The following is a 27,856-nucleotide window of genomic DNA, read 5'->3' on the forward strand; positions in this document are numbered from 1 at the left end:
CAGGTTAGGCATTATGTGTTTGGTGTTTATTATGATGATCTCGATGAGAGTATCGATAGTGACTCAACAAAATGGATATTTCTATCAATGACACATTGTTGATTCACAATTGTGCAGAAGTTTGGTTTCGCTTCATGTGAACGCAAGGTCGGGGCGGCCGAGGGTGTCAATGTGCTTGTTGAGAGGAGTACAAAAAATGGATGGGAGTACTCAGTGACATGTATTGAGTACACTGAGTTCAACAAGTTGGGCATTCCAGATGTGCCGGTTTCCCCGGGCAGGTACATGCTAGTGAATGCTTGGAAAACAAGTACATACTATGTGGTTCATTAGGGTTGTGTGAGATCTTTCCAGTCAGAGTAGCTATTTTTATATATTGCTGGTGTGATGTGAAGCTCTACGTTTTCCATTTTTTAAGTATATTTGAGAAAAGTAAGTAATAATCATTTTTTTTTGTGCCAAAGTATTTCAATCACCTTGTTTATTTGAAAATTGACAATGAAATGCTGTATGTCCTTGTTTGTCAACCTGCAAAGCTAATTGAGAATGCGGCACATGACAGCATGCAGGCCCAGTATCCGGCAAATACAAACGTTCTATATGTCGATCTCCCTTCTGTGGAGAAGATTGCTTCAGCGCAAAGTTCTGATTCTCTTCCTGGCATGATCTTGAACTTGAAAAAGCCCATAGTATACAAGGACTACCTTGGAGCTACTCACAGGTTTGAAGCTATTATTTGAATTTGTATAAATGCATGCATACATAACATACATGCATGCATACATGCACACTTACCATGCATACTAGGCATACTAGGCATACATGCATACACAAACACATATGGTGCATGTGTACATACTGTGCACACATATATACCGCGATACATACATACATACATACCATAGCATTACATACACACATTGCATGCATGCATACATACATACATAACATCCATCCATCCATACGTATGTACAACACATACATATACATCCAAACATACCTACATACATACAACACATCGTCATACATACATATTCATACATAACATACATACACACATACATACTTAGACACATGCATGCATACATACATAAATACCATGCATATTTACATACCATGCATCTGTAGATACAGTGCATGCATACATACATACGTGCATACATCCATACATACGTACATACATAGGTAATTACCGTTTCATTACATACATACATGATAGATGTACATATGCACATACGTGCATACATACATAACTACATACCATGCATAACATTACATTTCATACATACATATGTACATACATCACATACATTTATACATACGTAACAGTACATATGTACATAACAGTACATACATATACATATACATATACATATACATATACATTACATACATACATACATACATACATACATACATACAACACATACAATTATACATACGTAACAGTAACTACATACATAACAGTACATTCATATACATTCATACCATACATACACACATAACATACATGACATGCATACACGATTGTTTTGTTGTCAATCCGTGTCATTAGTATATCCAGCATGCTGCTATTTCTCTGATCCCAGGCTTGAACAGTACCTATGCAGGTAGAATCGAATGTACAATGCAAAACATTGCAGATTTGCTGTCCAACAAATTCTCATCTAGATTGGCGCCTGCTCGGCATGGTATATGTTAAGCTTGGTATTCCTATAAAAAAAAAAAATCCTTTGTGGATTGTATTGACTTGTTTGGTTATTTGTTGTTGTAATGTATCGAGATTGCTTGGACACCTTTCTTATCTACAACCAGAGGCGCAAGGTTACTTCTTCTGCAAAGCGGCAAAGGAAACCGACGGATTTCTCCTTACATCAGGTATCTAGAGCACCGAAGCCTTTGGTTCTCTTTCATGAATGAGTGAGAAAAGCTTTGAGCTTGAAGGAAATGTGCCAAATCAAATATGTTAAGTGCTTGTATTCTGATTCTAGATCTGCATATATCAAATATGCTCACATGCTATTCGTTGGCATGTGGGTCATACGAACAAGGAAGATACTAAGAGATTTTTGCTTTCGTTTTGAGTGGCAGACACCAGATGGATCTTTTCTTGATGTTACGTGGAATGCACATGAACTACTGACTTCATGTTTGATAGATATGCCTGAGGTATGATGGTCTTCCGCCTATGATACATTTGTCCATATTTTGAGTTCTTGAGGATTGCAAACATTTACTTATATTAAGATTTACTGAATCGAGTCTTGGAAGGAGTCTTTATAAATGGTCTATGAACTCCTTCACCCACACACACACACATGCACGCGTGCGCACGCGCATGAATGCATACAAAGAGAGAAAGAAAGAAAGAAAGAAAGAAAGCAATATTAACGTCTTCCAAAGTCCCAAAGGGTCTATGAGACTGAAAGTTGATGCAATACTGCATTAGAAATACTAAGCCACGGAAAGAAAAGGACTGAAGAAAGACAACTGCTGCCAATGCCTTTGGTATAAGCACATAGCACTGTGTGAGAGGGAGCCTCACAACGATCAGCTGACAGTGATACCATCCTCGGCCAGTGTAGGTCTGATGGCTGAAAGAATGTCTGGCCTTTGTGATGGGAGTCTGCCATGTCACTGGAGGGCATCCTGGATGTGCATCTGGCGGGTGAAGGATTGTGATGCTTGGGGCTGGGGACGTCTCGCCCACAGCAAAGGTCAAGCCCTCTCACTAGAAACCCTCCTGGGTGCGTGGGACTGAGGGCTGTGTCTGCGTGGTGGCCTCTGAGATATTGGGGCATATGTCAAAGAAATCTGTGATGAGTCCTGCTCAGTCTGTCTCTCAGAGTGCTGCCTCAATATTGCCTCTCTATTTGTGTCTGAGCTCCATTAGGAGCATGCCTAGGCATCTCTGATCCTCATACTGCCTCATTTGTGAGAGTGAACTGAAACCCTCTCGGAAGAAGCAATGGAATCTCCCTCGGATCTCATAGTAGGCTGGACGTTTGAACATGTGCTCCTCATCCTCTGCCTCTCATTTAGTGCATACTCTGCATACCCTGTCCTCCTGTGTGATGTGTTGGCGGTGAGAAGATACCCTGAGCTGACCAACTACTATCCTCATGGCATGTGACATGTGTGTCTGAATGTTACCCGGGCTCTCAACGAATTCATACTGCGAAATTCTCAAGAAGCGGTCTCTATAGAACTTGAGGTTCCTGCTAAGCTGTGGGCTGTGTTGGGGACACCCATTCGTGATGTATGTGAAGCCCTAGCAACAAGTCCAACCGAATAACACGGTTGATCTCTTGCTGTGAGAGATAAAGTATGGGGAGACCAGGCTATACTGAAAAGGAGGAGGCGGTCCATGTGTGTCAAACCACTTAACCACCTGGGAGTACCATGCTCACAGCAAGAGATCAACCGATGACACGGTTGATCTCTTGCTGTGAGAGATCAAAGTATGGGGAGACAGGCTATACTGAAAAGGAGGGAGGCTGTGTCAAACCACTTAACCACCTGCTGGGAGAACCATGCTAGTGCTGGTAATGATGGTGATAATGATGATAATGAGGAGCATGGTAGTCTACCGTGCCTCTCTCTCTCTCTCTCTCTCTCTCTCTCTCTCTCCTTCGCTTGTCTGTGACCAAGGGGGCTGCCCCAGACTTTGCTAGCACAATATCATGTGTCACCAAGGCCTTGATCCTGATCAAATGTGATAGCATCATTACCTTCAGTCTCTCTATGCTCTTCGAGGAGTCCACCCCAAGACCCAGTCCCCAAAAAGGTGTGATTGGTCTCCATTAACGTAGATTAATTGAGGATGGAACTTTAGGCAATAAATGAACAAGCCCAATCTTCCAACTCGCAGGCATGATACTTGTATTTTCAAGAGAAGCGAGAGGGACCTTCAACTCATTAACATGCTTCGTGAAAAGCTGATTCTCATGCGAGGCTGCAACTTGATGGGACAACCCATCAATAGCTATCTCAATGTCAGGGCAAGAACCGTTCTCTTGAATCACCTAGTTAAAATTAACGATTCTAGGTTCTGCAACTTTCTCCCTAAAATATGATGCATTATGAATCCCATAGTGGCAAGCAAAGCTTTTGAATATTGAACATACAACACTCCCAAGCTAACACCCCAACATAGATTACATGGCCTCGAAAGTTTTGTAACACCTGTAACATAAATTGATGGAAAATAGTATGTTCCAAGAAAGTCTGGCCAACCTTAAGAGGAGCCTTTCCCAATAATGGCCTATAAGTGTCCAGAGAATGGCTGTTCATCTCCAATACCAAAGAGAAATGACCTGACAAAATATGATTATATTTCATTTGCATGGACAATATCTCTGGCAGAAACAAATCATGCTAGAAAATATACATTCGGTCCAAACGAGCTCTTGTATCCACGTACTGTTGAGAGGCATATGTAAATCCTCTCTCATGCGGGTGTAGCCATGACCACATTTCTTGTTTCAAAACTTGATTGGTAAACACATTCCAGCTGAGCCTCTCTGGCCCATCCATAATAGAGTGAGGTGTATAAGCATGGTCCGGCAATTCACATACATTAAAATCACCCAACACAAAGCCAGGCTTAACATTGCACAAACGCAATAATTCATCCCATAATTGATGACGCTGTGCAGCACCATTAGGCACATACAGCCCCACAAGCCATAATGTTTCATCCATAAACTCCACTTTCACAACAATGAACCACCCCCAGACATCCTGCATGACCAACGATGGCTTAAACTGAGATTTCACTGCAATCATGTCCCCTGATTGTGTAGTCGGGTGTCCACTATAAAACACACGAAATTCCTTGTAATCATACACTTGTCCAGCCATGGAATGCTGTTTATGCTCCAGAGCACAAAACATATCCCATTGACCTTGAAACACAATATGCCACATGCGATAATTCTTGGACGGCGAACACACCTCTTTTACATTCCAAAGAGCAATCTTCATAATCCATCAAAACAGAAAGCCAATCAATGAGAGGTACCATCATCGACCTCTCTTTCCTTAAAATATTGCACAAGAATTTCAATGCCTTCTCTCTCCATCTGTTCCTATACTCTTCGCGAGCAAAATATCTAGTTGTTCCTTCTCACTAAAGTACGGGTATCATTAGGTGATGTATCCTGTTTCCACTTAACATCTGGATACTTCTTGTCCCAGGTTGAGACCATAACCCCTTTTTTTAATCAAATAGAAGAGAAAAATTTACTTGATTTTCTTTCATAACTTGAGGTCTCAGACTATACCGAGAGTGTGATACCCTGCCTTGGTTATGTTTCTCTCGAGTCCATCTTGTGGCACTAGGATGAAATGATGGAGAGGCACCATGACCAGCACCCACATTTTGATTACCACTAGAAGTAGCTGTCTGGCGAGCACCTCTTTTCACCACCAAAAGCCAAGGTCTACCTTTTGTATCTGCCAAAACTTGTTTACCTTTATCTACCACTTGCTCACTTTGTTTTGCTACTTGTTTGCCCTTCTCTATATTGAAACCAGATGGCAAAGCAGGAGCTAATGTATCCTCATGAGTCGCGGACCGTGGGACACATTCGGTTGTGGCTGAACATTCACCTCCTCTGGACACTCTGAAATGAAGTGACTCATCTTCCCACAATTGAAGCAATGGCTTGCAAACGATCCCCACTTTAATTCGAAATACAAAGGGTCAAATCCATCCACGCATAACCTCAATTGTCGAGATCGGGGTTTCCCAGTATCCCACAGCATGCAAACCCTGTTTTTATTCTTGGACGACATTCTGGGCTCCACCAACACCTCTCCAATAGTACACATGGCCAATGGTAACAATTCCCACATAGTTGACGGAAAGTCTACAACCTCAACCCAAATAGAGCATGCCTGGTGCAACATCTTGTACCCTGGTGCCCTATGGCACCTGGGCTTCTCTATGAAGGATAGCGGTGATGTGACCTTGTAGATGTATTGAAGACCTTGACCTTGGTTCTCGCGAGATTGACCATGAGGTTTCTTGTCACTAAACCTCTCAAGTGCCTCTAGATGTTACTGTAACCCCTCGGTTGATGAATTTGATATCGGGACTATGTCATCTGGATATAACAAGATGGGCACTACCACCTGAGCCGATGGTGATCCAAACCTGGATATAACAAGATGGGCACTACCACCTGAGCCGATGGTGATCCTTTGCCTCCAAATCTGTCCAAGAATGCTGATATCTCATCAATGTTCAGGTCAAAGAGTATGGGAAACCTTATTTGACCCCAATAGTGATCCTTTGCCTCCAAATCTGTCCAAGAAAAAAGGATACTTTGAGTTAGTAGTGCGAAACTGAATTGAGCATCCACAAGAAGCGCTCGCTGAAGCTCCCGCACTCCCCCCCCTGCTCGCGCTGCCTGCACGCCTCTCCTCTCACCCTCCCTCGCGCCCCGCTTTCCCCCCGCTTGCCCTTGCTTCTGCGCCTCCCCTCCGCCTGCCTTTTTCGCGCTGAAGCTCGCCCCCCCTTCTTCTCGCCATCGCGCCCCCCTCCCCTCTTCAGCGCCCAATCCCCCCCCCCCCCTCCGCCAGCCCCCTCTTTCCCCCCTTCTCTCCTTTCGCATTGCTCCCCCCCCCCCCCCTCGGGGTTTCCCCCCTTGCTTCTGCGCCTCCCCTCCGCCTGCCTTTTTCACGCTGAAGCTCGCCCCCCCTTCTTCTCGCCATCGCGCCCCCCCCCCCTCTTCAGCGCCCAATCCCCCCCTTCCTCTCCTTTCTTCGCCGCCTTATCCCCTCCCCCCCTCCCCTTTTTTTCCGCCTCCAGGGGGTTCTTTCCTTTTTGTTTAACCTTCCGCCTTCCCCCTCGGCCCTTTGTGTGCAGCTAGCTTCTTGCAAGTCTCTCCGCATTCGCTCCGCCTTCGCCATAGCTTCAGACTCTGATGGAGGCGCCTCCCGCCCCGCCACAGAGGGACTCTTCCGCAGCCCCCTCGACCGCCCCTGAGGATACCCCCATCAGGCTTTCTCTTTCGCCGGAAGAGGAAGCGAGCCTCGCCGTAGAGGTGGAACGCCTCCAGGCACATTCCACCATCTGCCGTATAGTCGGCACTCGCCCCAGCAGAGGGGAGATCCGGGATCTTCTTCAGGCCCGCCTTCTTGTGGGCAAGATCCTCGACGTTCAGCTATTGGGCCGTGGACACTACCAGATCGAGTTCGAGACTACCCAGAGCGTGGCCCAGGTCCTAGCCATGAGTCCCCTTGACATCAGGGGCGTTCGGGCATTCTTCAGACCTTGGCAGCATGGCTTTGACCTAGCACAGCGGCCGAGCAGGGAGAGCGCCTTTTCCATGTTACAGTTTGCTTCCCTGGACTCCGCCGCGAGTACCTTCCGCTCCTTTCGAGGCTAGGAGCACTGGTGGGCTCAGTGCTCGAGACTGGTCCCACTGCCGCTTCAGTGGTGGCTAGAGCAGCTGGGCTACCTTCGGTCAGAGTGTTGGTGCCTGACATCTCTTCCCTTCCGAAGGTCATTCAGCTACCTCGGATAGGGGGGGGGGATGGATTGATCAGAGAGTGGAGTTCTCGGGGCTCCTGAACCAGTGCTTTATTTGCAGACAGGTTGGCCACCTGGCCAAGGTCTCCCCTCGGGGAGACCCCGACCTGTACCGCAGCAGCAGGCCCCTGATGGCCCGCCCACAGATGCGGCTCGGCAGGCAGCCTCCGGGACACTTGCTCAGCCCACAGAGACCTCGGAGTGGCAGCCTGGTCAGGGGCGCCGTCGAGGGAGACAGCCCCAGCAGGACGCCCAGAGACCGATGCAGCAGCAGCCACAGTTTCAGCATCACTGGGTTCTCGTGAGGAACAGCTTTGCTCCCCTCCAGGAGGAGACACCAGCGTCGACTGAGGACCAGGAGATGCAAGCACCCCCTCCTTCGCCCCCACCCCCCCCTCCCCCGTCCCCCCCTTCCGCCTCGCTTCCACCTTTGCCTCCACCCATCTCCGCTCCGGTTTCGGTAGCGGCTCCTTCTCCCCCCCCCTTCTCCCCCCCCCTCCTCCCCCCCACTCGCCTCAGCTACTCGGGAGGCCCTGGCAGTCCCCTGGCGTTCACCTGCAGTCCGGAGGGCTCTCAGCACCGACCTTGCTCGAGCACCGCAGAGGAGACTTACCATGCTGAATCGGGCTTCACCGATATCCTCTATCCGCAGTCGGTTGAGTCGTCTCGACACTAGGCAGCGCTCGTAGGCTTTTGATTACTCCTTCACACGGCTTTTTGGAGCAGAGGGCCCCCATGAGCCAGCACCCCCATCAGAGTGCATGTAGTGATACCTCCGGCCCGCGGGGAGGAGGCACTTGATTCAGCGGTGGCCTTCTCATTCCCTCTCTGTGGCCCATGCGACCTAGAGTGGACTCTGGAGCTCGCTCTTAGCACTTTGAAGACTCAGGCAGTTGAGTTTTCTCATCATGTGAGCGACTATGGGAGTTGGCTCATTTTTTTATTGATCCCGGGAGTGTGGACGCCTCAGGGATTCGACATTTGGTCGTTCGCATAGTGGCAGACTTAGCACGGGACCCTGGATATGTATGCATACACGAGGGTGCTTTGTCTGAGCGGGAGGCAGTCGCCATGGGACACAGCCACTGGCGCCTGATCCGAGATTCTTGCAGCACACCGGGTGGGCAGATTCGTAGCCGCTCGGATGGGGACTATTCTCCATCCAAGCCGCTTGCGAAGGCCCGCCGTACGGCTGAGACAGCATCCACCTGAGTAGGTCATCCATGAGGATCATCTGATGGAATGTACAGGGCCTCGACGGTGCACATTATATATGGAGCTTGCAGCTTAGGAGCGATTTTGCATGACACTGAGGATCACTGATGCATGGCAGCATGAGGCCTTCCCGCGCTCTCAGGACAGTCTTAGTTTCTCTCGGTCGGATCGCCGGCAGGGAGGGACTAATCTATCACGGATTGACCGCTTTTATGTGGGCGACATGTTAGGGGAGCAAGGGGGCTCTGTTGGCATTCTCGCTGGCACCTCTTTTTCAGACCATGCGCCAGTTATTTTGACACTTGAGGAGAGGACACGGGAGACCAGCTTGCAGTTGAGGATCCCAGAGAGGGTACTTACCGATCCTAGTCTCGCTGAGGACATTGAGAGGATATGGCATGATAGTCAGAGCTCTGACCAGGATGCAGCAGGCCAGTGTGCCCAGGGACTCATCGAGCTCAGCTCTTATTTGCACGTTGTAGCCTTGACACGGTTGGGAGAGGCTCGCGAGCGGGAGCGTCGGCTGAGACGTAGCCTTGCTTCGCTTCAGCGCCTTCAGGAGGAACAGTCTACATGTGAGTGGGTGGCATCGCAGCTGAGCCAGGCACGCTAGGAGGTTAGAGAGGCAGAGGAGCAGAGACATGAGTTTTACTATCGCTGTCAGGCCTCTCAGTGGACGCAGCTTGGTGATAGAGTGACTTGGGAGTTTTTTGAGATTACTGGGCCCCGCCATGCTTGAGCAAGAGTCCACCAGCTTGGGAGGCCGGACAGATCGGTAGCTACTGAGCCCGAGGAGATCAGAGCCATTGCCACTGGGTTCTATAGAGACCTGCTTGCAGCGGAGCCAGCCACTGAGGCTCGGGATGCTTGCAGACAGACTGTGTGGGCCCATGTGCAGAGGAGGGTCACAGATCGTATGCGTACAGTTCTGGGTGAGCCTCTCTCAGAGGTTGAGCTTGCTGAGGCCTTGAGGGCCCTTCCGCGCCATAGTTGCCGAGGGGAGGACGGATTGACGCCTGCCTTTTTTATGCGCTATTGGGACCTTTTGGGCCCAGGCCTCCGCAGGGGCTTTGAGTATGTTTTGGACACTGGGATGATGCCACAGAGCTTTGGTTGCAGAGTGCACCTTTCAGAGGATACGGGCGGTGGCCGCCGCTTCTCGGAAGTGGCATATTGACCCAGACCCTGCAGATGTGGACTCTGATTGGCGCATATGGGCATATGCAGCGCGCCCCTTGGCCCGGCTCCAGTGGGACCCTGGCGAGTACGAGTGGCATGATCCTTATGCATCCCCTGAGGCCACAGAGATCACCTTTTTCGAGTATACTGTTCGGTTGGGACGACATATTTTGACGGCGAGGAGGATGGTCTCTCCAGCTACATCGGGGCACTGGCAGTTCCTGGAGGATTTTTGGACTAGGATCTGGGCTAGTCGACAGGCACTCAGATTCTCGACTTTCCAGTGGCTGGTCGCCCACAGGGGCTCTGCAGTTGGCACCTGGCTTGTCTACAGTGGTCTTCCGGCGGCCTGCATCCGATGCGGCCACCCTAGGGGGACACAGAGACATTGCTTATGGGACTGCCCTCAGGCGCAGCAGATTTGGCTGCGGATGCTGTGCATTCTGGCCCCCCTTTCTCCAAAGGGTATGTATACGTGGGGTGCCGCTGCTTGGTCGACTTCATCAGGGCCTGCTATGGGCTATGAGACAGAGCAGGACAGCCAGGCCATCAGATTCATTAGGGGCCAGCCTCGCCTTGTTCCTTCCCTGGACTTCTCGTCCGCCGGCTGGACACAGGAGAGGGATCTACGATGGGAGCTCCTCAGTAGCCTCACCATATGGTTCACCTGGAGGGCCCGGTGCTTGAGGGCCTTTGAGGGGAGATTGGAGCCACCAGCAGAGACTGTTCGGGGGATCTGGCAGGAGTTGATCCACACCCTACGAGGACAGTATGACCGCATTCGGGGCGACTCGGGTGAGGCGATCTTGCGGTGCCAGGCCTTTCACACCACTTGGCGCAGCGGCCCCTTCTCTACCCTACACGCGGGGTCCCCTCGTTGGCACTACAGGCCACCTGTTTGCCTTGTCCCCCCTCCTATTGTATGATATAGCCTCTCAGTTCTTTGTACTGATACTTGTATTTTTTCAGCACCTAGGGAGAGTCTCCCAGGCTGCCTTGCTTGTTCTCTGATGTGCCCCCTCTCCCCCTATCCTCCTTCGTGTTGCCCCCGCCTCTCCTCTCTTCCCCCTTCCGCCCGCTGTCGTGCTCTCTTGCGGGCTCCTCCCCGGGCATTTCTTTCCGCCTCCTACCTTCCATTCTTCCAGTTCACCTCCGCCTTCACCACCTTCAGCCTTCTTCCTACCGCCAGATCACCCGTTTTTCTCTTTGTTGCCTTGCTGCCCCTGCTCTTATTGACTCCCACTCAACTCCAAAGGTCTAATTCTATCCTTCTACCCTTCTACTTAGTTAACTGATCTTGATACTCAGCTGACCCTGTCTGACACTGTTGACTCTCAGTTGACATCGACTGAGTCAGCCTTGACTCAATAGACTTCAGATATTCACTCTCAATTAATTTTTCTCAACAATTTCAATCAAAATAACATATCCATCACAACTAAAATACCATAGCACATCATCCACTTGCAAAAGATTCAAACCACAAGCATCTGTCTACTGCATATGGATAAAACCAACGAGTCTCAACAACCTTGAGACCTTGGGCTCAAACAAGAGAAAAAGAACATAAAAATTGAGGGATCCTCCGCAGCTTCAATCCTCCTTGATGAAATCTGCAACCACCTGTGCAGATCTTCTTCTTTAAACACAAATCTATAGTCGAGCAAAATTTTGGGTAGCACCAAGTTCCAACAGAGGTGCAATTAGATATCCTAGGGCTTGCCTCAGCAACCTTCAGCTGATCCACTGACTTACATGCACTCCCTCTGCTTTGGTCCTGCCCTCACTCACACTGCATTTACAGTCTTCATTCTGAACTCTTCTTCTCATTCAGTCTTCTGCAAAAAATCCTTTCATCCAAAAACAAAAAGACACTACTCTCCCTATCTAAAATGAAACTGCCACCCGTCGCTTGCTTTCCTTTTTCATTATCTAGATTTCTCCTTGTACATGGCATTTCTATTTATCCATTTATCTTGGTTATATTGCTTTCATACTATGTCGACTACACACTTTGTTTTAGACTAGTATATGTACATCTCATCTTTCTACAACTTGCCTTTTCCTCCTTCAAATTTGTTTATGTCATGACTTCATTGGGCTCAAAAAACCTCACATATCTGCCCCAACCCCATTGTGAAACACTTTCAAGTGTTTCACCTTGTCTCCTGCTCTACATGACTTTGATGTGGTATGGCTTCAACCTCAAGCCATTGATCCTGTTGGGATGCATCTTGCCATCAAGATTCTTCAACTGGTAGTTTCCATTAGAAAAGACTTCATGGACAACATAAGGACCTTCTCGATTCACTCTAAATTTGGTCTGGAAAGTGGTATCAAGAGCAATGGTATATCTCAACACCAGCATAACTTTTTCGAAATCCTTGTTGCCTAGCTTTTCATTGAATGTTTCAATTCTCTTCTGACTAGTCTTTTCATACCATTTGATGGCTTCATCCCTATCCAAAAGTAGAGAATGCAGGTTGGTCCATCTCTGCTTCTCTTGTTTCTCCAATGCTAAATCATGCTGTAAGATAAAATCAAGCGAAGGGAGCATGATATTAATAGGCAACACACACTCATCACCATATACCAGGTGATAGGGAGTGAACCCTGTAGCATTCTTTTCTGACACCCTGTACGCCCATAAAGTCCTGTTCAAATACATATCCCAATTCCTTGGATGTTCTTCCACAAGCTTGAATAACAACTTTTGCAAGACACCATTAAAACTCTCCACAAGCTCATTGCATTGGGGATGATAAGGAGTAGTGAACTTGTGCTTTATGTTCATCAACTTGGCAAGATTCTTCATCACATCAGCCCTTAACTCTCGTCCTTGATTAGTCACCAGCTCTAAAGGGACTCCTAAATGACAACAAATCATCTCATAAAGGAACTTACACACCTGTTTTGCTGTAGCATTGCTTGTTGCCTTGGCTTCTGGCCACCTAGTTAGACAATCCACTCCATTGATAATATAGTGCTTCTTGTTTTTGGTCCTTGGAAGAGGCCCTATAACAGCCATTCCCCACTTTTCAAAAGCCCTATAACTCAAGATATGATGCATAGGGTCTCGAATCAGCATCCTTTTCCGGAATGCTTGGCACTCATGACAACTCGTGCACCAATGATAAACATCCTGGTTTATGCTTGGCCACATAAGCTTGGCTGTCAAAGCCTTCCTCTTTGTGATGTTAACTCCATAATGACCTCCACATCCCTCATGACAAGCAATCTTGAATCTCATCATGATATAAATCTCTTCGTGTCATGACCCTGTGAAATTGGTGCAGTATAAGTGTGAGCATGGTGGTCGATGAGCAAGATATATTTAAAGGTTCATACTTGGGGACAAAGGAAACTAAGGTTTATTAACCCATGTGTGGACAACCCCAAGTGTGAAGGGAACAAAGAGAATTAAAGCTTAAAGGTTTTATAACCTTTGGTGCCAAGGAATTAAAATTTAAAAGGTTTTATAACCTTTGGTGACCCCTAGGCTAACTTTGGAGGCTTCAACACTTTTGGAGGGTGGGCACGCCTCTTTCTCTCTCATGCTTTGGGAAAGGTGTGCTGGCGGGCAGCGTTGAACTCTGGTTTTTGGAAAAGACCACAGGCCGGTCTGCGCTGCTGGTCTTCTCTTGCTTTTCGAGGGAGTTGCAGGCGGGCTGCGCTGTTGTGTATATAGGCGCTGCTGAATACACGCCCTGGTCTGGCTTTTGGAGAGTGAAGCTAGCTGGCTGCTCTGCTGCGCTACAGGACAGAGACACACGGCTTTTTTTCCTCTCTCTCTCTCTCTCTCTCTCTTTGGCTTTTGGAGGACAGGCTGGCTGCTGTGCTGCAGAGAATACAAGCGCCTGCAGGATCTTCTTCTTCTTCTCTCTCCTTTGCTATTGGCAAGAAGCTGACTGTCAGCTGAGAAGCGTGGACTGTAGGAGGGGAACACAAGGCTGGACAGCAGGTTCTCTCACGGGTTTTCTCTCTCCTGGCTGCAAGACGAGGGCAGGACTGAACGGGGCTTTTTCTTGCGTCTCTTCTCTCTTGTGAAAAGCGACACAAGTACTGTAAGTTTCTCTCTCTCTTTGTGAGCAGGCAGGACTGCAGGAGGTGTCATATTGAGTCTCTCTTTTCACTGGCTTGTGATTGTTCCGGAGTTCTCTATGGCCATTTGTGAGAGGAAGGGTTTGGCAGTTCAGAGGGTGGAAACAGGGCAAGATTGTGGACTGATTTGGAAGAGTTTGTGGACTGTTTTCATGGCTGACTTTGTGGCTGTGTGCATGGTTCAGTCAGATGCATATTCAAGGCCTCAAGGATGCACTGACTTAGCAGATTAGAGGAGATAACAGTGGTGTTCTTGGGACACAAAGCTGTGTGTAACCTCTATGCTAAGAGGTCCAGAGGATTGGTAGATTGGACTTGCAGACATACGAGCCATGAATGGCCATGTTGTAATCATTTAAACTTTTCCATTGAAATTGAATAAAGAAATACCGAAAGGGGCGCCAAGCTTTGGGGCCAACAGGTGTCGTTCTCTTTCATGTGTTGGAGCACTCTAGCTCCTAATTATTGGTTTTATTGGCTGGACTACAATTGGATTGGGTGACTGCTAGTCTATTGCACTTTGGTTTCTACCAGAGGCCGGTTTCACTTCGTATAACACCATTAGTCCCTTTGTGATAAAGGCTATCACCAATCAGAACATACCTCATGACTCTCTTGACAATTTCTTTCGTCTTCGAAGCATCCAAGTTCTTTCTTGTAAAACCTGTAAGAAGAACATGCTCTTCCTCATGAAGGGACTCTCTACCTTGATACAAAGGCTTCTGGACCTTTATTGCATGCAAACCTTTGGTAAAGACTTGCTCTGCCAATTCATGGGCTCTCTTGTGATCATTCCCGGATACATGCCATATTTGGAAAGCTTGAAAACTGTTAAGAAGCTTTCTTACCTTAAACAACCAACCTTTCATTTCATCTTTATTGACCTTCCAAGTGCCTTGTACTTGCCTTATGATGAGCATGCCGTCCATCACCTTTGATGATCAGCCTTTTCACTTCTCTTCTTTTGCATTTTTCAAGACCCAAACATGGGCTGAAATATTCAGTCTCATTGTTGCTCTTTACCTCTTAACTCTTGACAGCTATACCATAGCTCTTTTCCTTGCTCATCCACAAAAACAAACCTTGCTCCTCCTTTGCCAATACTACTCTTAAAAGCCCTATTCTGAAAACAATATATCATCGATATGCTGTAATTCCTCATGCAAGCTAGGACTAGGTACAACTTGCTTTTCAACGTCCTTGATGGACTTGGGTTTTACTTGAACTTCCCTGTAGGTGACCATGTCAGCCATGTGTGCTCTTACACTATCCTCTTTGATGAAACTCATATCAAACTCTTGAAGAGCCATAATCCACCTTTGCATCTTTGGGTTATCACCTAGGTATCTCATGACATGGGGTAACAGGCTTCAAGAGGTAAGTACCACAAAAGATCTGTAAATCAACTAAGGCTTCAGCCTGTTAGAAGCATAAAGAAGAGTCCAAATCAGCAACTCAACTTCATGCCATGACCTTCCTGAAAGAGTGCATAGAGCAGAAGCAAGATGAGCACTAGAGTGTGCTGATCTGAGATGTGCATGCGAGAGAGAGAGATATGAAGCTAATAAGCTGAATATAGTGCAATGAAAGCAATCCCGAGCAAGAGACAATATAGTCTCTCATAAGTGAAGGATACAAAATGTGAGAGTATGTCAACACATGAACCACACCTCAAGCAATGAACGAACAAAAAGAGGAGATGCTAGTGCACCTATATATAGGACATATGGGGTTGGCCGATTAGAGCAACAGACCCGGCCAAGTGGACAAAATAATTTGGCCGATTGAAAAAATACCAGAAAAATGGAAAAAAAACATGAGAAAATAAGGGTGGCCAATCCACAACCAAGGGCCATAAAAGGGATCAAATATGGGCACAATACATGGGCAGAATATGCTAACACCCCCTCTTAGCACCAGATGCTGAATAAACTCCGAGAAGTTGAAGATGATGAGCCAAGGAAGCCTGAGACACCGGCTTGGTGAACAATTCTCTGTTGAAGGACAAACTCCAAACACAAATCTTCAGCAAGAACCCGTTCACGAACATAGTGATACTGAATCTCAATGTGTTTCGTACGAGCATGAAACATAGGGTTCTTGGCGATGCCGATGCAACTCTGATTGTCAAACCAAAGAAGAGTAGATCCAGTAGGAGGAAAGCCAAGTTCTCCCAATAATCTTCACAACCAAATCGCCTCACAGGTAGCATAACAAACTGCACGATACTCCGCCTCTGGAGAGGAAAGCGCCATAGTAGGTTGTTTTTTACTGCTCTATGAAATGTCTCCTGACCCAAGTGAAAAAACACGACTAGTGGTCCAACGCAGAGTATCTGGATCTCTAGTCCAATCTGAATCAGGCCATCCAAGAAGTTCTAAACTTATATTTTTTTGCATTTTTTTTACAAAACTTTTTTTCGACATTCCTTTTTTGCTTGGTAGTGACTAGTTGACTATCTCAACAAGGACGCTTGAGCTTTGGTCATGGCCTAAATACATATTTTCATGTATATTCTATATTGAAATATATATATATTTTTTGCATTTTTTGTATGAAACTTTTTTTTGGATGCTCCAAAAAAATATGCAACTTCTGAAACCTTTTTGGAATCCGTTTCAAATGAGGCGTTTCTAAAACTCCTGGTAACTATGCCTAGCAGTAAAGTCCTCGAATCAATCCCGATGAGGTGTCATGGGAGCAGTAGCACTGCTATCCACAATCCAAGACCGCGACTGAGAAGTCACAAGAGCCAGTACATGACGAGCACCGACTAATAAAAGAATACCATCATTCTTCTTGGTCTGGGACATCGCTGTAGAGGTAGAGTCCTTTGCTTCTTCATCCCGCTTCTTCTTGTAACATTGGGGCTATTTATGACCCTTCTTGCCACAATAGTGACACTCCACGTCCTTGTTTTTAGAAGATTTATTTTTGTCTTTGTCTTTATCTTTCTTGTTGTCCTTTGGAGTTCTTGTCAGAACCCCCTTTCCCTTCCTTTTGTCAATTCTTCCCTTTATCTCGAGCAGCCAAAGCTCCATCAGAACCACATGAGGTGCCGGTCCGCTCCTCAAAGCAAGACTCAATCTACATAATGGAGGGGAGAACTTCCTCCCAAGTGATATGAACAGGATGAGAAGAAGAAATAAGAGATTGAAAGAAAGCATCAAACCTCTCTGGAAGCTTGGAGAGAAGCCGAATAGCCATATCCTGTGTAGAGATATCCTTGCCACACACAACAAGCTCATCTCAGAGATCTTTCATTTTCATGATGAAAGCAGATAAAGATGGAAAGGCAGAAACTGAAAGATTCATAAGCTGCTTTTCCAAAGCCGAAATCCGACCCGGAGACTTAATCCGTAAAGATTTGCAAATGCCTTCCAAACTTCATGTGCAGCACTTGTTGTACGCACATGAGAGGGAACAGAATCTTGACAATTCAACATCAGAAAGTAGAAAACACAACGATCATGTGCCTGCCAAACATCAATTTGTGCACCAACGGTAGAAAGGGTGGGAGGGGTGGCATTGGTAGCTGTAGCAAGCCAGTCCCAGAGATCCACTCCACGCAAGGCAGATTTCATCTTCACCTTCCATAAAGTATAGTTGGAGCCATCCAACTTTTGCAGACTTAGAGAGAACATATAAAGAGTAGTCCGTGCAAACATCACTAAAACTTGGGCTCAATCTCATACAAGGTTGATTCCGTACGTACGTACGGATCCGTACAGTACGGCACAACCGTACGGTACGGTACGGATCTGTACGGAAACTTTTAAAAAAAATAATAAATGGTGTGGCATGGCGAAACGCGTGTGGCGACCATGCGCTTGTGGATAAGCGACCAAATTTTGGGCATTTATGAATACGTGCACAATCGTGTGTACCTGCAAAACTCTGCAGAGTAACTTCTTCGCTCTTCTTCGCTCTCTCTCACGCCCAGGCTTCATCATGCCGCGCAAGACTAACCCGAACTGGGCAATCCACACCAATGTCCTGAGGGTTGTTAACACCCCTTCTCAGCAAGGGTCAGGTACTCGGCTATGGGCATGCAAGTATTGCGGGGAGCAGTACACTAGCACCATAACTCGCGTCATCAAGCACATGACAGGTATCGGGTGCACCAATCAATGTGGTCCATGTGATAAAATACCACAAGCTGTGAGGGACCAATTGATTGCGGAGAATTGTCCTGCAATGGGTGGTGCAAGCAGTGTTAGAGGTGGTGAAAGTACGCAAGATGCTCTCCATGATGCTTTTATTGGAGATGTTACAGGTTACAGTAGATGAGGGTGAAAGTCTTTCGGCTTCAGCCCAATCCACCACAGGCAGGAAGTGGGCACGTATTGTTGATGATGAGGACCTCCTGCCACAAGATGCGAGAGGTACAGGGGAGGCATCAAAGCAATCCACTCTGCGTTCTTGTATCTCATCACAAGCTTGGGTAAAGGAGCGGCAAAGGGTGGCAGAAATGGAGATTTGTCGTACTCTTATTGAGTGTAATATATCCTTCAATGTGTTAAGGACAGACCAATGGAAAAGAATGGTGAAAGCAATTGCGCAGGTAGGGCCTACTGAGACATGGACAGGTCTTCAGTATACGAAGATGCGTACATCCATGTTGGATGAGCAGAAGGCCTTGATAGACATGGCGCTCACACCTGTGAAAGCAGGTTGGCAGGAGTTTGGATGCACTATTATTTCAGATGGGTGGGCAGACATTCGCAAGAGGCACATAATCAATATCCTTGTGTCATCTTGCTTGGGCACCTATTTCTTGCGTGCCGTGGATGCAGGGAGAGCAGGCGACAGGATCACAGGGGAGTTCATTTATGGCCACATTCGACAGGCTATCCTTGAGGTTGGGGAGGACAATGTTGTGCAGGTGGTGACCGACAGCGCCTCTAACTGCAAGGCAATGGGTCAAATGGTCGAGGCAGAGTTTCCACATATAGTGTGGACTCCATGTGCTGTCCATTGTCTTGATTTACTTATGGAAGACATTGGGAAGCTTGTTTGGGTGCAGCCCATTGTTGCAGATGCTGTAAAGATCACCACCTTCTTCCGCAAGAAGCATCAGGCTCTTGCCATCTTTCGGAGCCATAGCCCTTTGGATATGGTGAGACCATCCAAGACCAGGTTTGCCTACATGTTCTTGGTCTTGGATAGGCTCTACAAGATAAGAGATTCACTATCATCAACAGTTGTGGATCCAAGGTGGCGACAGATGCATCATTCAGAGGATGAGCGTACAAAATACTTGTAGAGGCGGATCCTGGATGATGATTTTTGGCAGCAAGTTCATAGCCTTTCAGTTGCACTTAAGCCCGTGTATGTCCTTCTCCGACTTACAGACATGGAGGGCTCAACTTTGGGGCTGGTCTTTCATTTGTTTATGCAAATGAAAGACCATGTTGCTCAGTGCTCCATGATGACTGCTCAACGATAAGCAATAGTTCTAATTTCTTCCTCTTTCTTTGATTTTTATGACTTCTCGATTCTCGATTCTCTTAGCACTATAACCTAAGACATGTATGTTCAATCTCTCATTTTCAGCCGAGGTGAGATCTTGGACATTGTAGACAAACGGTGGACATTCATGAGCCGTCCCATCCATGCGATGGCTGCCATGTTCCATCCTCTCTACAGGTCGCCAGAGCTATGGAATAATATTGCTTTGAGCATGAAGCAGTCAGAGTATGTGGGAAGGATGTTCTCAGAGGAGGAGCAACTTCAGATTGATAGAGAGTTCACCACTTACATGAGTGGTATTGGTGCTTCATTTGCGAGACCTGTGTCATTGATGAAGGATGCCATGAAATTCCCTTTGACATGGTGGCACTCTTATGGAAGGGTTGGTCTTCCAAACCTTTCACGAGTTGCTCTTCGTGTTCTATCTCAGGTAACTTGTAATTAATCTCTAAAGTATACTCTTCGGAAATGAAGATTGATGTTTTAGCATTAAAAGATTTACAAATTTGCTCGCATTGCACTCATTTTTGCACAGGATTGCTCAGCTGGAGCATGTGAGCGGAACTGGAGCTCATACTCCCTTATACACACTAAGATTCGGAATCGCCTTAGTACTTCTCAATTAGAGAAGTTGGTGTATTGCAGAGCTAACATGAGGCTCGTGCGAAGCTACCATGCTTTGGGGTCACCGAAGCAGGTATAAATTGAAATTTGGACTCAAGAAGAACTTAGAAGTAGAAATTTTTTTCTAGTTCAATGAATATCCATTGTCCAATATGCAATTTGTGGCATGTTTAAACAGGTTGATCCAACACTACTCAAAATGGTAGATAAACCCAGCCCGGAGCTTGTGGATCGGCAGATTAGAGATGAGCAAGAGGAGATTTTGAGAGCTTTACATAGAGAGCTTGAGAGCGTGGATCGTTGTGTGACCCGCTCACGTGCACGATCTCTCAGCATTCCTCTATGCCCGGCAGCTCCAGATCCAGGCTCTGCGAGACAAGAGAGCATTCGCAGGGGAAAGCTTCGAGTTCGTCGCACCCAGCAGAGGTGTGCAAATGAGGCTGTCGAACTCATTCACACTTAGATTCCCGAGGCACATGACGAGGATGCACTGGAGCTTGTTGCTGCTGAGCCAGAGTTCGATGAAGAGGGCAATGGTATCAATGATGGAGGCATGCTCTCTTCAGAAGACTCATCATCTTCATCTGATGATGAGATTTGAGACTCTTGCGTCTAGACTCTAGAGTCTAGACAACTGTAGTGTTTCATTGTTTTGCTTTTTGCACTTGTGGACCAGGACATGTGCTGGCAGCTGTAGACATGATATTTGTACTCTCTTTTATCATCTATGACTTTCATGGTTCTTGCTTATATCACTATGACTGTTAACATGAGGTATTGTGTAATGGGCTTGGTAACTGATAATTGATTTAAACTTTAAGTAATGAGGTTCAGTCTCTTTATTTTAAGTATTTTGGTTGCTTTGTCTACAAAATATTCAGGTTTCTAGGACTGTTTACAAATGGTACGTACTGTTTACGTACCTTAAAATTTGTTCCGTACAGAAGTACGTTCCGTACGTACTGATAGCGTACTGTACACTACGTACCTTACCACCTTGATCTCATAAGAAAAAACGAATACCTCAGAAGAGAGAAGTGTACACCATAGGTACCAAGGGTGCCACCAAAGCTAAGAGTCACCACAAGACCCCCTCTGCAATAGATAGTGTCCACTGGAGAAGAAAACGCAGCCAAACAGCGGGCTGTTGACCAGAGATGGTGATCCGGCCTCTTGGAGGTGCTTCTTTTTGTGTTTCTTCATGTTTTAGAGGTAGTACACCCCTTTTCCTATCCTATAGATACTTGCATTACAAGAGGTGGAGTCTAGCGTATGCATATTCTAGGGCTCGGATAGAGTGGCTCCACATGGAGCACAGGATTCATGCCCATCTTTGGCCCAAGACCAATAGTGACTACTTGTTGAAACCCGCACCCAAGACTCTTCGAGTTGAGGGAAGTTGTGATAGTTTTGCCTCCCACCGATCTTAGTTATGCGGATTGTCTTATGGAACGTTTAGGGTTCGGGAGGTCCACAGTGTTTTCAGAGGCATGGTGTTCTTAGACAGGAGTTCATAGAGCAGCAGTTGGTGGACCTATTGACATTCTCTTCATTCAGGAGCACCATCTTTCAGAGGGGCGTACCTATCGCTGCGGGAAGATTGTGCAGGGCAAGAGTCACACCTTCTCGTCCTATTCTTTGGCCCACAGGGTGGTGTATGCTCTTTTGCCAGTGAGCAGCTTTTGTCGGCAGGGGTTGACTCAAGCACCATTGTCAATGGATGAGCTCATTGGGTGACCATCAAGATTGCAAAGGATTGTGTGGGCTTTTTGAACTTATATGGCCGAACATCGCAGTAGGCAAAGCCACCTTCTGGAGTACAATTCGTCAGACCCTTCCGCAAGTGGTTTTCTAGTGTATGGGTGGGGATTTTAACATGCTAGAGTCAGCAAAGGACATAATCGGAGGTGGCATGGGTAAAGTTTTTGGTATAGAGTTCTCGGCTTGAGAGGAGCTGATTTTGGCCTTTAGGGGGGATGACCCTTGGCATTTACTAGAGTTTGGACAGAGCCCCTAGAGTTTGTGTTTCTCGAGGCTCGACAGGAGGAGCACCAGCCATAAGCTTTCTAGATTAGATCAGTTCTATGTAGATGAGTGGGCGTGCGGTCGTGGTGGCATGATTGGTATTTGGGCAAGCACTACTTTTTTCGGTCATGCACCGGTTATTCTTTTCTTGGAGGAGCTCTGGAGGTAGGATAGACATTTGAGCACCCGCATCCCTGATAGCCTCATCTAGGACTCTGAGATATGCAGCAAGATAGAGGAAATTTGGGAGAGGCTAGATTTTCACTTCGGATTAGTGGGATAGGTACCTTGGATGTAGGCCTTGGAGAGATTAGCAGTTTATTACAAGAGGCAGCCCAGAGCAGATTGGTTGGTTTCCGAGAGTAGGAGAGGAGCATTCGCCAGGTCCTAGCTTCCTTATAGCGGCTTCATGAGAGTGCACCAGATAGCCTGTGGATTGAGGGTCAGTTGGCTACCACCCGTAGAGCTTTCAGATCCATAGAGGAGCGGAGAGTAGAGTATAGATATCATGCCAGAGCCTCCTTTTGGATGCAGGTGGGAGATAGGGTTACTGGGGATTTCTTTGAGATTGCAGACCCACATAGGTGGAGAGATGGTATCCGCAAGTTGCAAGGCCAGGATGGATCCATTGTTAGAGACCCCCCCCATGTGAGCGCCATTGCCATAGATTTCTTTAGCTCTTCTTTCACAGATGCCCCCATATCTTCATAGGTGCAGGATACATGTGAGTGGGTTTGGCATATGAGAGAGGTGATTCCTCCCACTCTCCGGACTTCTTGTCTGCCCCTGTCACATCAGAGGAGTTGGCGGAGGTTATAACGGCACTACTTAGGGGGCAAATGCCTAGGAGAGGACAGGCTTCCGATCTCCTTATTTCTCCGACTTTGGGATCTCATGGAATGCGGTGTCAGAGTTGCCTTCAATGAGAGAATGATTACGGGGCCATGTTAGAGAGGTTGTTAGAGGGATTGATCCATTTGATTCCCAAGGAGGGTGATGAGAGACTGGAGATTTGGGAGTGGGGACCTATCACCCACCTAGGGACTGCCTACAAAATTCAGGCCAAGGCCATCAGCCGACAGTTGCAACCTTTCCTTTCTGACTTGATACATGGTACACACAGGATTCGTTTAGGAACAGAGCATTTTGAACGTCTTCACTCTCTACGAGGCGATTGCTTGGGCTAGGATGCGTCAGTAGGATCTTATTGTTCTCCTTCTTGATTTCGAGAAAGTGTATGACATAGTAGATTGGGGCTTTTTGGAGGGGACGATGGGCACGATGAGATTCCTAGATGAGTGGGTCCAAGGTGTTTCTGGACTCTACTTAGCTTCACACAGCTAGGTTCTCATTCAGGGAGCAAGAGGCGGTAGGTTTCTACTTTCTTGCTTGGTCTGGTAGGGCTATCCACTAGCACCTTATCTCTTTCTATTTGTAGCCAAGGCCATGAGTAGTTTTCTCTCTGCCCAAGGGACTGGCCTTCAAGCACTGTGTCTTTCTCGTCCACGCATAGGTGGAGTTGCTTGATTCCGAGTTTGAGGATGACACAACAACATACCTGTTATGGGATGAGAGGAACCTCGAGAGATTCGTTGAGGCAATAGAGATCTTTTGTTGTGCATCTAGAGTGCAGATCAACTAGCAAAAGTCGTGGGGATTTTGGGTTGGCTCAACACTTGCCCCGACTTGGCATCTAGTTGAGGCTTTTCGGTGGATCCCGAGGGGCACTCCAGCTCGTTATCTTGGATGCTAGGTGGGCATTGATATCTCCCGTAAGCTGCAACTAGCCTTTCTTTCTGAGCATTCAGAAGAAGCTACTATACTGGAGTTTAGGTAGGATTTCTTTAGTTGTCCGGGCTGTGGTGGTGAACAAGGTTCTTCTCACCACCATGTGGTATATCACCTCCTGTGTGGCCTTCCTCGGGCTTGTATTGGTCAGGTTGAATGGTTGATCCGTAACTTTCTGTGGACTAGTAGTAGCGATGGGAGGCCTGCCCAAGCCAAGGTGGCTTAGAGAGTAATCATTTAGTTGCGACGTAGAGGGGGACCTGGGCATCATCGACCCATCCAATGAGAGCTGTGTTCTTTTGGGCAGTGTTCTTTAGGGCAAGTTGATTGTTCGAGGCCTTCTTTCAGGTGGCGAGCTTTGGAAGGACTTCCTCCTGGCTAGAATCTCCACTTGCATCCCGATTTTGGGAGGTCCTTGGCCTCTGAGCACTAGATGTTTTTTCATGGAGATGCAGGCTCGTGACTTCAGCCCAGCATTTGAGGACATATTTGCAGCTAGTCTCTTGCGTGCTTGGGATCATCTCAGGTTGGCCCTTCAGCAATTAGCTTTAGTAGCCTCGAAAAGCATTTCCGATAGCCTCTGATTTGGAACCCTCTCATCAGTTTGCCTAGTGGTCACATGCTTGGGGCTCGCCCATATGTATCGTGGAGAGCTTTGAGCACGGGTCTTGCTAGGTCACTTGGAGATTGGCTTACATTTGGATAGCTGCCCCCAAAGGCCCAAGAGAGCGGTCTTACTTTGATCTGGGGCAGGGACGTACTCAGCCTTGACATCAACTCTTCCATCCCCTAGGAGTGGGTGGCCTCGATCCTGGAACCTCCTCCCCCGTAGTGGTTGGGAGTGTTCACAAGGCATGATATACCCTTGGCAGTTCATGGCGCGGATGCGAGCTCCGCCTTACTCACCTTCTCTATTGGACCTCATGCTAGAGTGGAGAGAACAGAGCCCCCCTTGGAGGATTTTAGGGAAAGCACCTTGCAGAGGGTCAAGTGATTGGTTTCCATTCACATAAGTGGCACATTGACCCTCCATAGGCCAAGGTGGCCAGAGAGTGACTCTGGTGTTTGTGGATTTTGGAGAGCTGGCCTCTCATGTGCCTCCAATGGGACTCGGGGGAGTGGACATGGCATGATCTAGAGGACAGTGAGGAGACTCCTGGGACCCCCTTTTTTGCATACACTGCACGGTCGGGCCATAGGATTTAGATGCCAGAGGTTGAGAGCACTTGAGCAGTAGCAACATGACACTGGTAGTCACAAGGCCACTCGCCACATTTTCTCTTAGATTTCTGGAAGAGGTTGTGGGATAGTTTTTGGTTGCAGAAGATTACTCTCTTTAAGTGGTAGCTGGCACATAGGAGTCTGGCGGTTGGCACTTGGAGGTAGGCGATCATTATGTTTGAGGTATGGCCATCCCCACGAGTTCCAGCGTCAGTCTTTGGGATTGCCCGAAGTCTTAGCAGGTTTGGTAGCGGATCGTCCGCATCTTAACTATAGATAGAGACCCTTCTTGCACTGTCACGTGGGGCACTGTTGCTTGGGCCTCGTAAGGCTGAGGCCTATTGGTCATTGGACTTTAGGTTCTTGCAAGAGATGGGAGATTTGCAGCAGTAATGTGCATGGCACTCTATGCAGTGGAGCCATCGAAGGCCCCCTCACTTCGTTGGCACAGTCCACCAGGTGCGTCTGACTTGATATCATCCATAGCCTCTATGGTCAGGAGGGGAAGCTTCAGGGTGGTTCAGACTGCATGTGTAAGCGTTGGGAAGCTTTCTTGAGGATTTTGTGGCCTGTCCTGTGTGTACAACATATGCCAACTCATCCCTACATTTCAGGCTCACTTCAGATTCAAGATTCTTTTTTTGATTTTTACTGAATTACATGGCTGATCATCTTTTCCTCATCTAAATTAAATAAAATCTTGTATGTAGCTTAAGTTGATAATGCTGATGAAACACCTTGAATTTAGTTAAAACCTTGAATTTAGTTGAAAACTAAAATTGTCATTGATCATGTCCTAAAAACTTGATTTGAACTATGGATGACCAAGATGTAATCCAAATCATATGAAACTTTACAGAGGTGTTTCCTATGATGTCTACCTGCATAAGGTGGTGCATGTGACTCCTCAATCACTTTTTACCTCTAATCCTTGTTTTACTCATAACTGTGAATCCATCATCAAATATCCCTCTTTCAAGGAATAGTGATTAACTGTCTAACCATCCTCTAGCGTCCGCGTAATCCCACCAAAGTCCTCATCATGCACATAGTGATCTCTCATGGAATCTAACTCTCTATGATAGGCAATGGGCATTGAATGTACCTGTGGTCTCCTAGATAGAGCATATGCAACCACATTCTTCTTTAGAGGTGTATGGATAGTTTGGAAATGAAAAAAGTTTGCCCTCCTTATGTGCTTCTTGGAAAGTTTAGTTTGGATCAAAAAATGTCTCAAACTTTGATGATAGGTCTTGAACATGAAATCAGCTCCAAGCAAATAATGATTCCATGAAGTTAGGGCATGAATCACGGCTTGAAGTTCTCTGTCATAAACTTGCAAGTGTTTCTCGGTATGTTGCAACCTTCACCTCTCAAAGGCAATCACATGCCCTTCTTGTTGCAAAACTGCCCCTATACAATCCCCACTTGCATTACATATCACCACGAAAGATTTCTTTAGGTCTGGAATGACCAATACCAGTCCAGTAGTAAGCTTGCAAAACTGCCCCTATACGATTCCCACTTGAATTACATTTCACCACGAAAGATTTCTTTACGTCTGGAATGACCAATACCGGTCGAGTAGTAAGCTTCTCCTTTAATAGGTTGAAGGCATGTCTTTAACGCTCACCCCACTTGAACATTACTTTCTTCTTGGTTTGATCATGCAATGGAGCGGCAATGGTGGAAAGTTTCTAATGAACCTCTTTTAATAGGAGCATAATCCCAAGAAACTGTGCACCTCGTGTATGGATTTCAATTCTGGCCCTCAAGCTTTGTTGGGTCCATTTGCACTCCTTCCTCAAGACACACACTGTCCAAGGTAATGTATTTCTTTTAAGAAAAACTCACTCTTCTTTCCATTGATGAACATCTGTGCTCCCACAACTCATGGAATACCTTAGCTAAATGATTTCTTTGTTCCTCTTTGGTCTTGGAAAACACAATGATGTCAGCAAAGAAAGTGTATGTATACTTCCAATGTGGTCTAAAGATCTCATTCATCATGCGGTTGAAAATAGCCGGAGCATTTGTGAGTCCAAAAGGCATCACCAAATATTCATACAATCCAAAAGTGGTATGAAAGGCAGTCTTGTGAATATCCTGTGGCTAGATCGGAATGTGATGATAGCCACTCCTTAAGTCAATCCGACTAAAGAACGACGTGCCTTCCAGCCGATCCAATATATCATCAACCCTCGGTATAGGGAACCGATTCCTGATCATAATCTTGTTCAAGGCTCTGTAATCTAGGCATATGCGGAATGAGCCATCGTTCTTCTACACTAGAAGCACTCGAGAAGAAAAGAGTGAGAAACTAGGCCGTATCAATCCCTTTGATAGCAAGTCTTGTACCTGTGTCATAATCTCTTTTGGTTGCACCGTACTCATGACAAGAAGGTGATTCGGGGCTGAACTCCTCGGAATCGATTCTATCACATGATCCTCTAGTCGCTTAGAAGGCAATTCTCTTGGAATATTATTTGTAAAACAATCCTTGTATCCCTCTAGAAACGGTAGTCTCTCCCTCTCATTGCGAGGCATCGGGCTGGTCCGACCAGGCATCTCACTATGGCAGATATCCAGGCCATCCGGCAGAGACCCATGCTAGAGCTCCTAGAATGATTACCACTCTAGCCATATATTGTTGTACTCACTGTCACTTTTGTACTCCCCCATATTCATGTA

General features: G+C 46.8%; 2 protein-coding genes across 2 annotated transcripts in view; both read left to right on the plus strand.

The window, feature by feature from the left end:
* UGP3 (UDP-glucose pyrophosphorylase 3) overlaps window positions 1-27,856 on the plus strand; it is a 71,039-nt gene that overhangs the window by 25,794 nt on the left and 17,389 nt on the right. The window contains exons 7-11 of the mRNA XM_086784831.1: window positions 118-281; window positions 563-721; window positions 1,600-1,691; window positions 1,784-1,878; window positions 2,092-2,169. Of these exons, the coding sequence (XP_086640957.1) occupies window positions 118-281; window positions 563-721; window positions 1,600-1,691; window positions 1,784-1,878; window positions 2,092-2,169 (588 nt within the window). The remainder of the gene's footprint in view (window positions 1-117; window positions 282-562; window positions 722-1,599; window positions 1,692-1,783; window positions 1,879-2,091; window positions 2,170-27,856) is intronic.
* LOC147611764 (uncharacterized) lies at window positions 19,566-20,904 on the plus strand. Its single transcript, XM_086785034.1, has 3 exons — window positions 19,566-19,937; window positions 20,043-20,204; window positions 20,310-20,904. Exons 1-3 carry the CDS (start codon window positions 19,566-19,568, stop codon window positions 20,592-20,594), a joined length of 819 nt encoding a protein of 272 aa, XP_086641160.1. The 3' UTR covers window positions 20,595-20,904.

This window comes from Cibotium barometz, chromosome 47 (genome assembly GCF_041138505.1).
Source record: "Cibotium barometz isolate CiBa-2024 chromosome 47, ASM4113850v1, whole genome shotgun sequence".
Classification (NCBI taxonomy): domain Eukaryota; kingdom Viridiplantae; phylum Streptophyta; class Polypodiopsida; order Cyatheales; family Cibotiaceae; genus Cibotium; species Cibotium barometz.

Excerpts from the sequence above, each read along its gene's own strand:
- LOC147611764 (XM_086785034.1), top strand. The coding sequence starts at position 19,566 with ATGTATGTTCAATCTCTCATTTTCAGCCGAGGTGAGATCTTGGACATT. Across the intron at positions 19,938-20,042 it reads CTCTTCGTGTTCTATCTCAG|GATTGCTCAGCTGGAGCATG; the intron begins GTAACTTGTAAT and ends ATTTTTGCACAG. Across the intron at positions 20,205-20,309 it reads CTTTGGGGTCACCGAAGCAG|GTTGATCCAACACTACTCAA; the intron begins GTATAAATTGAA and ends ATGTTTAAACAG.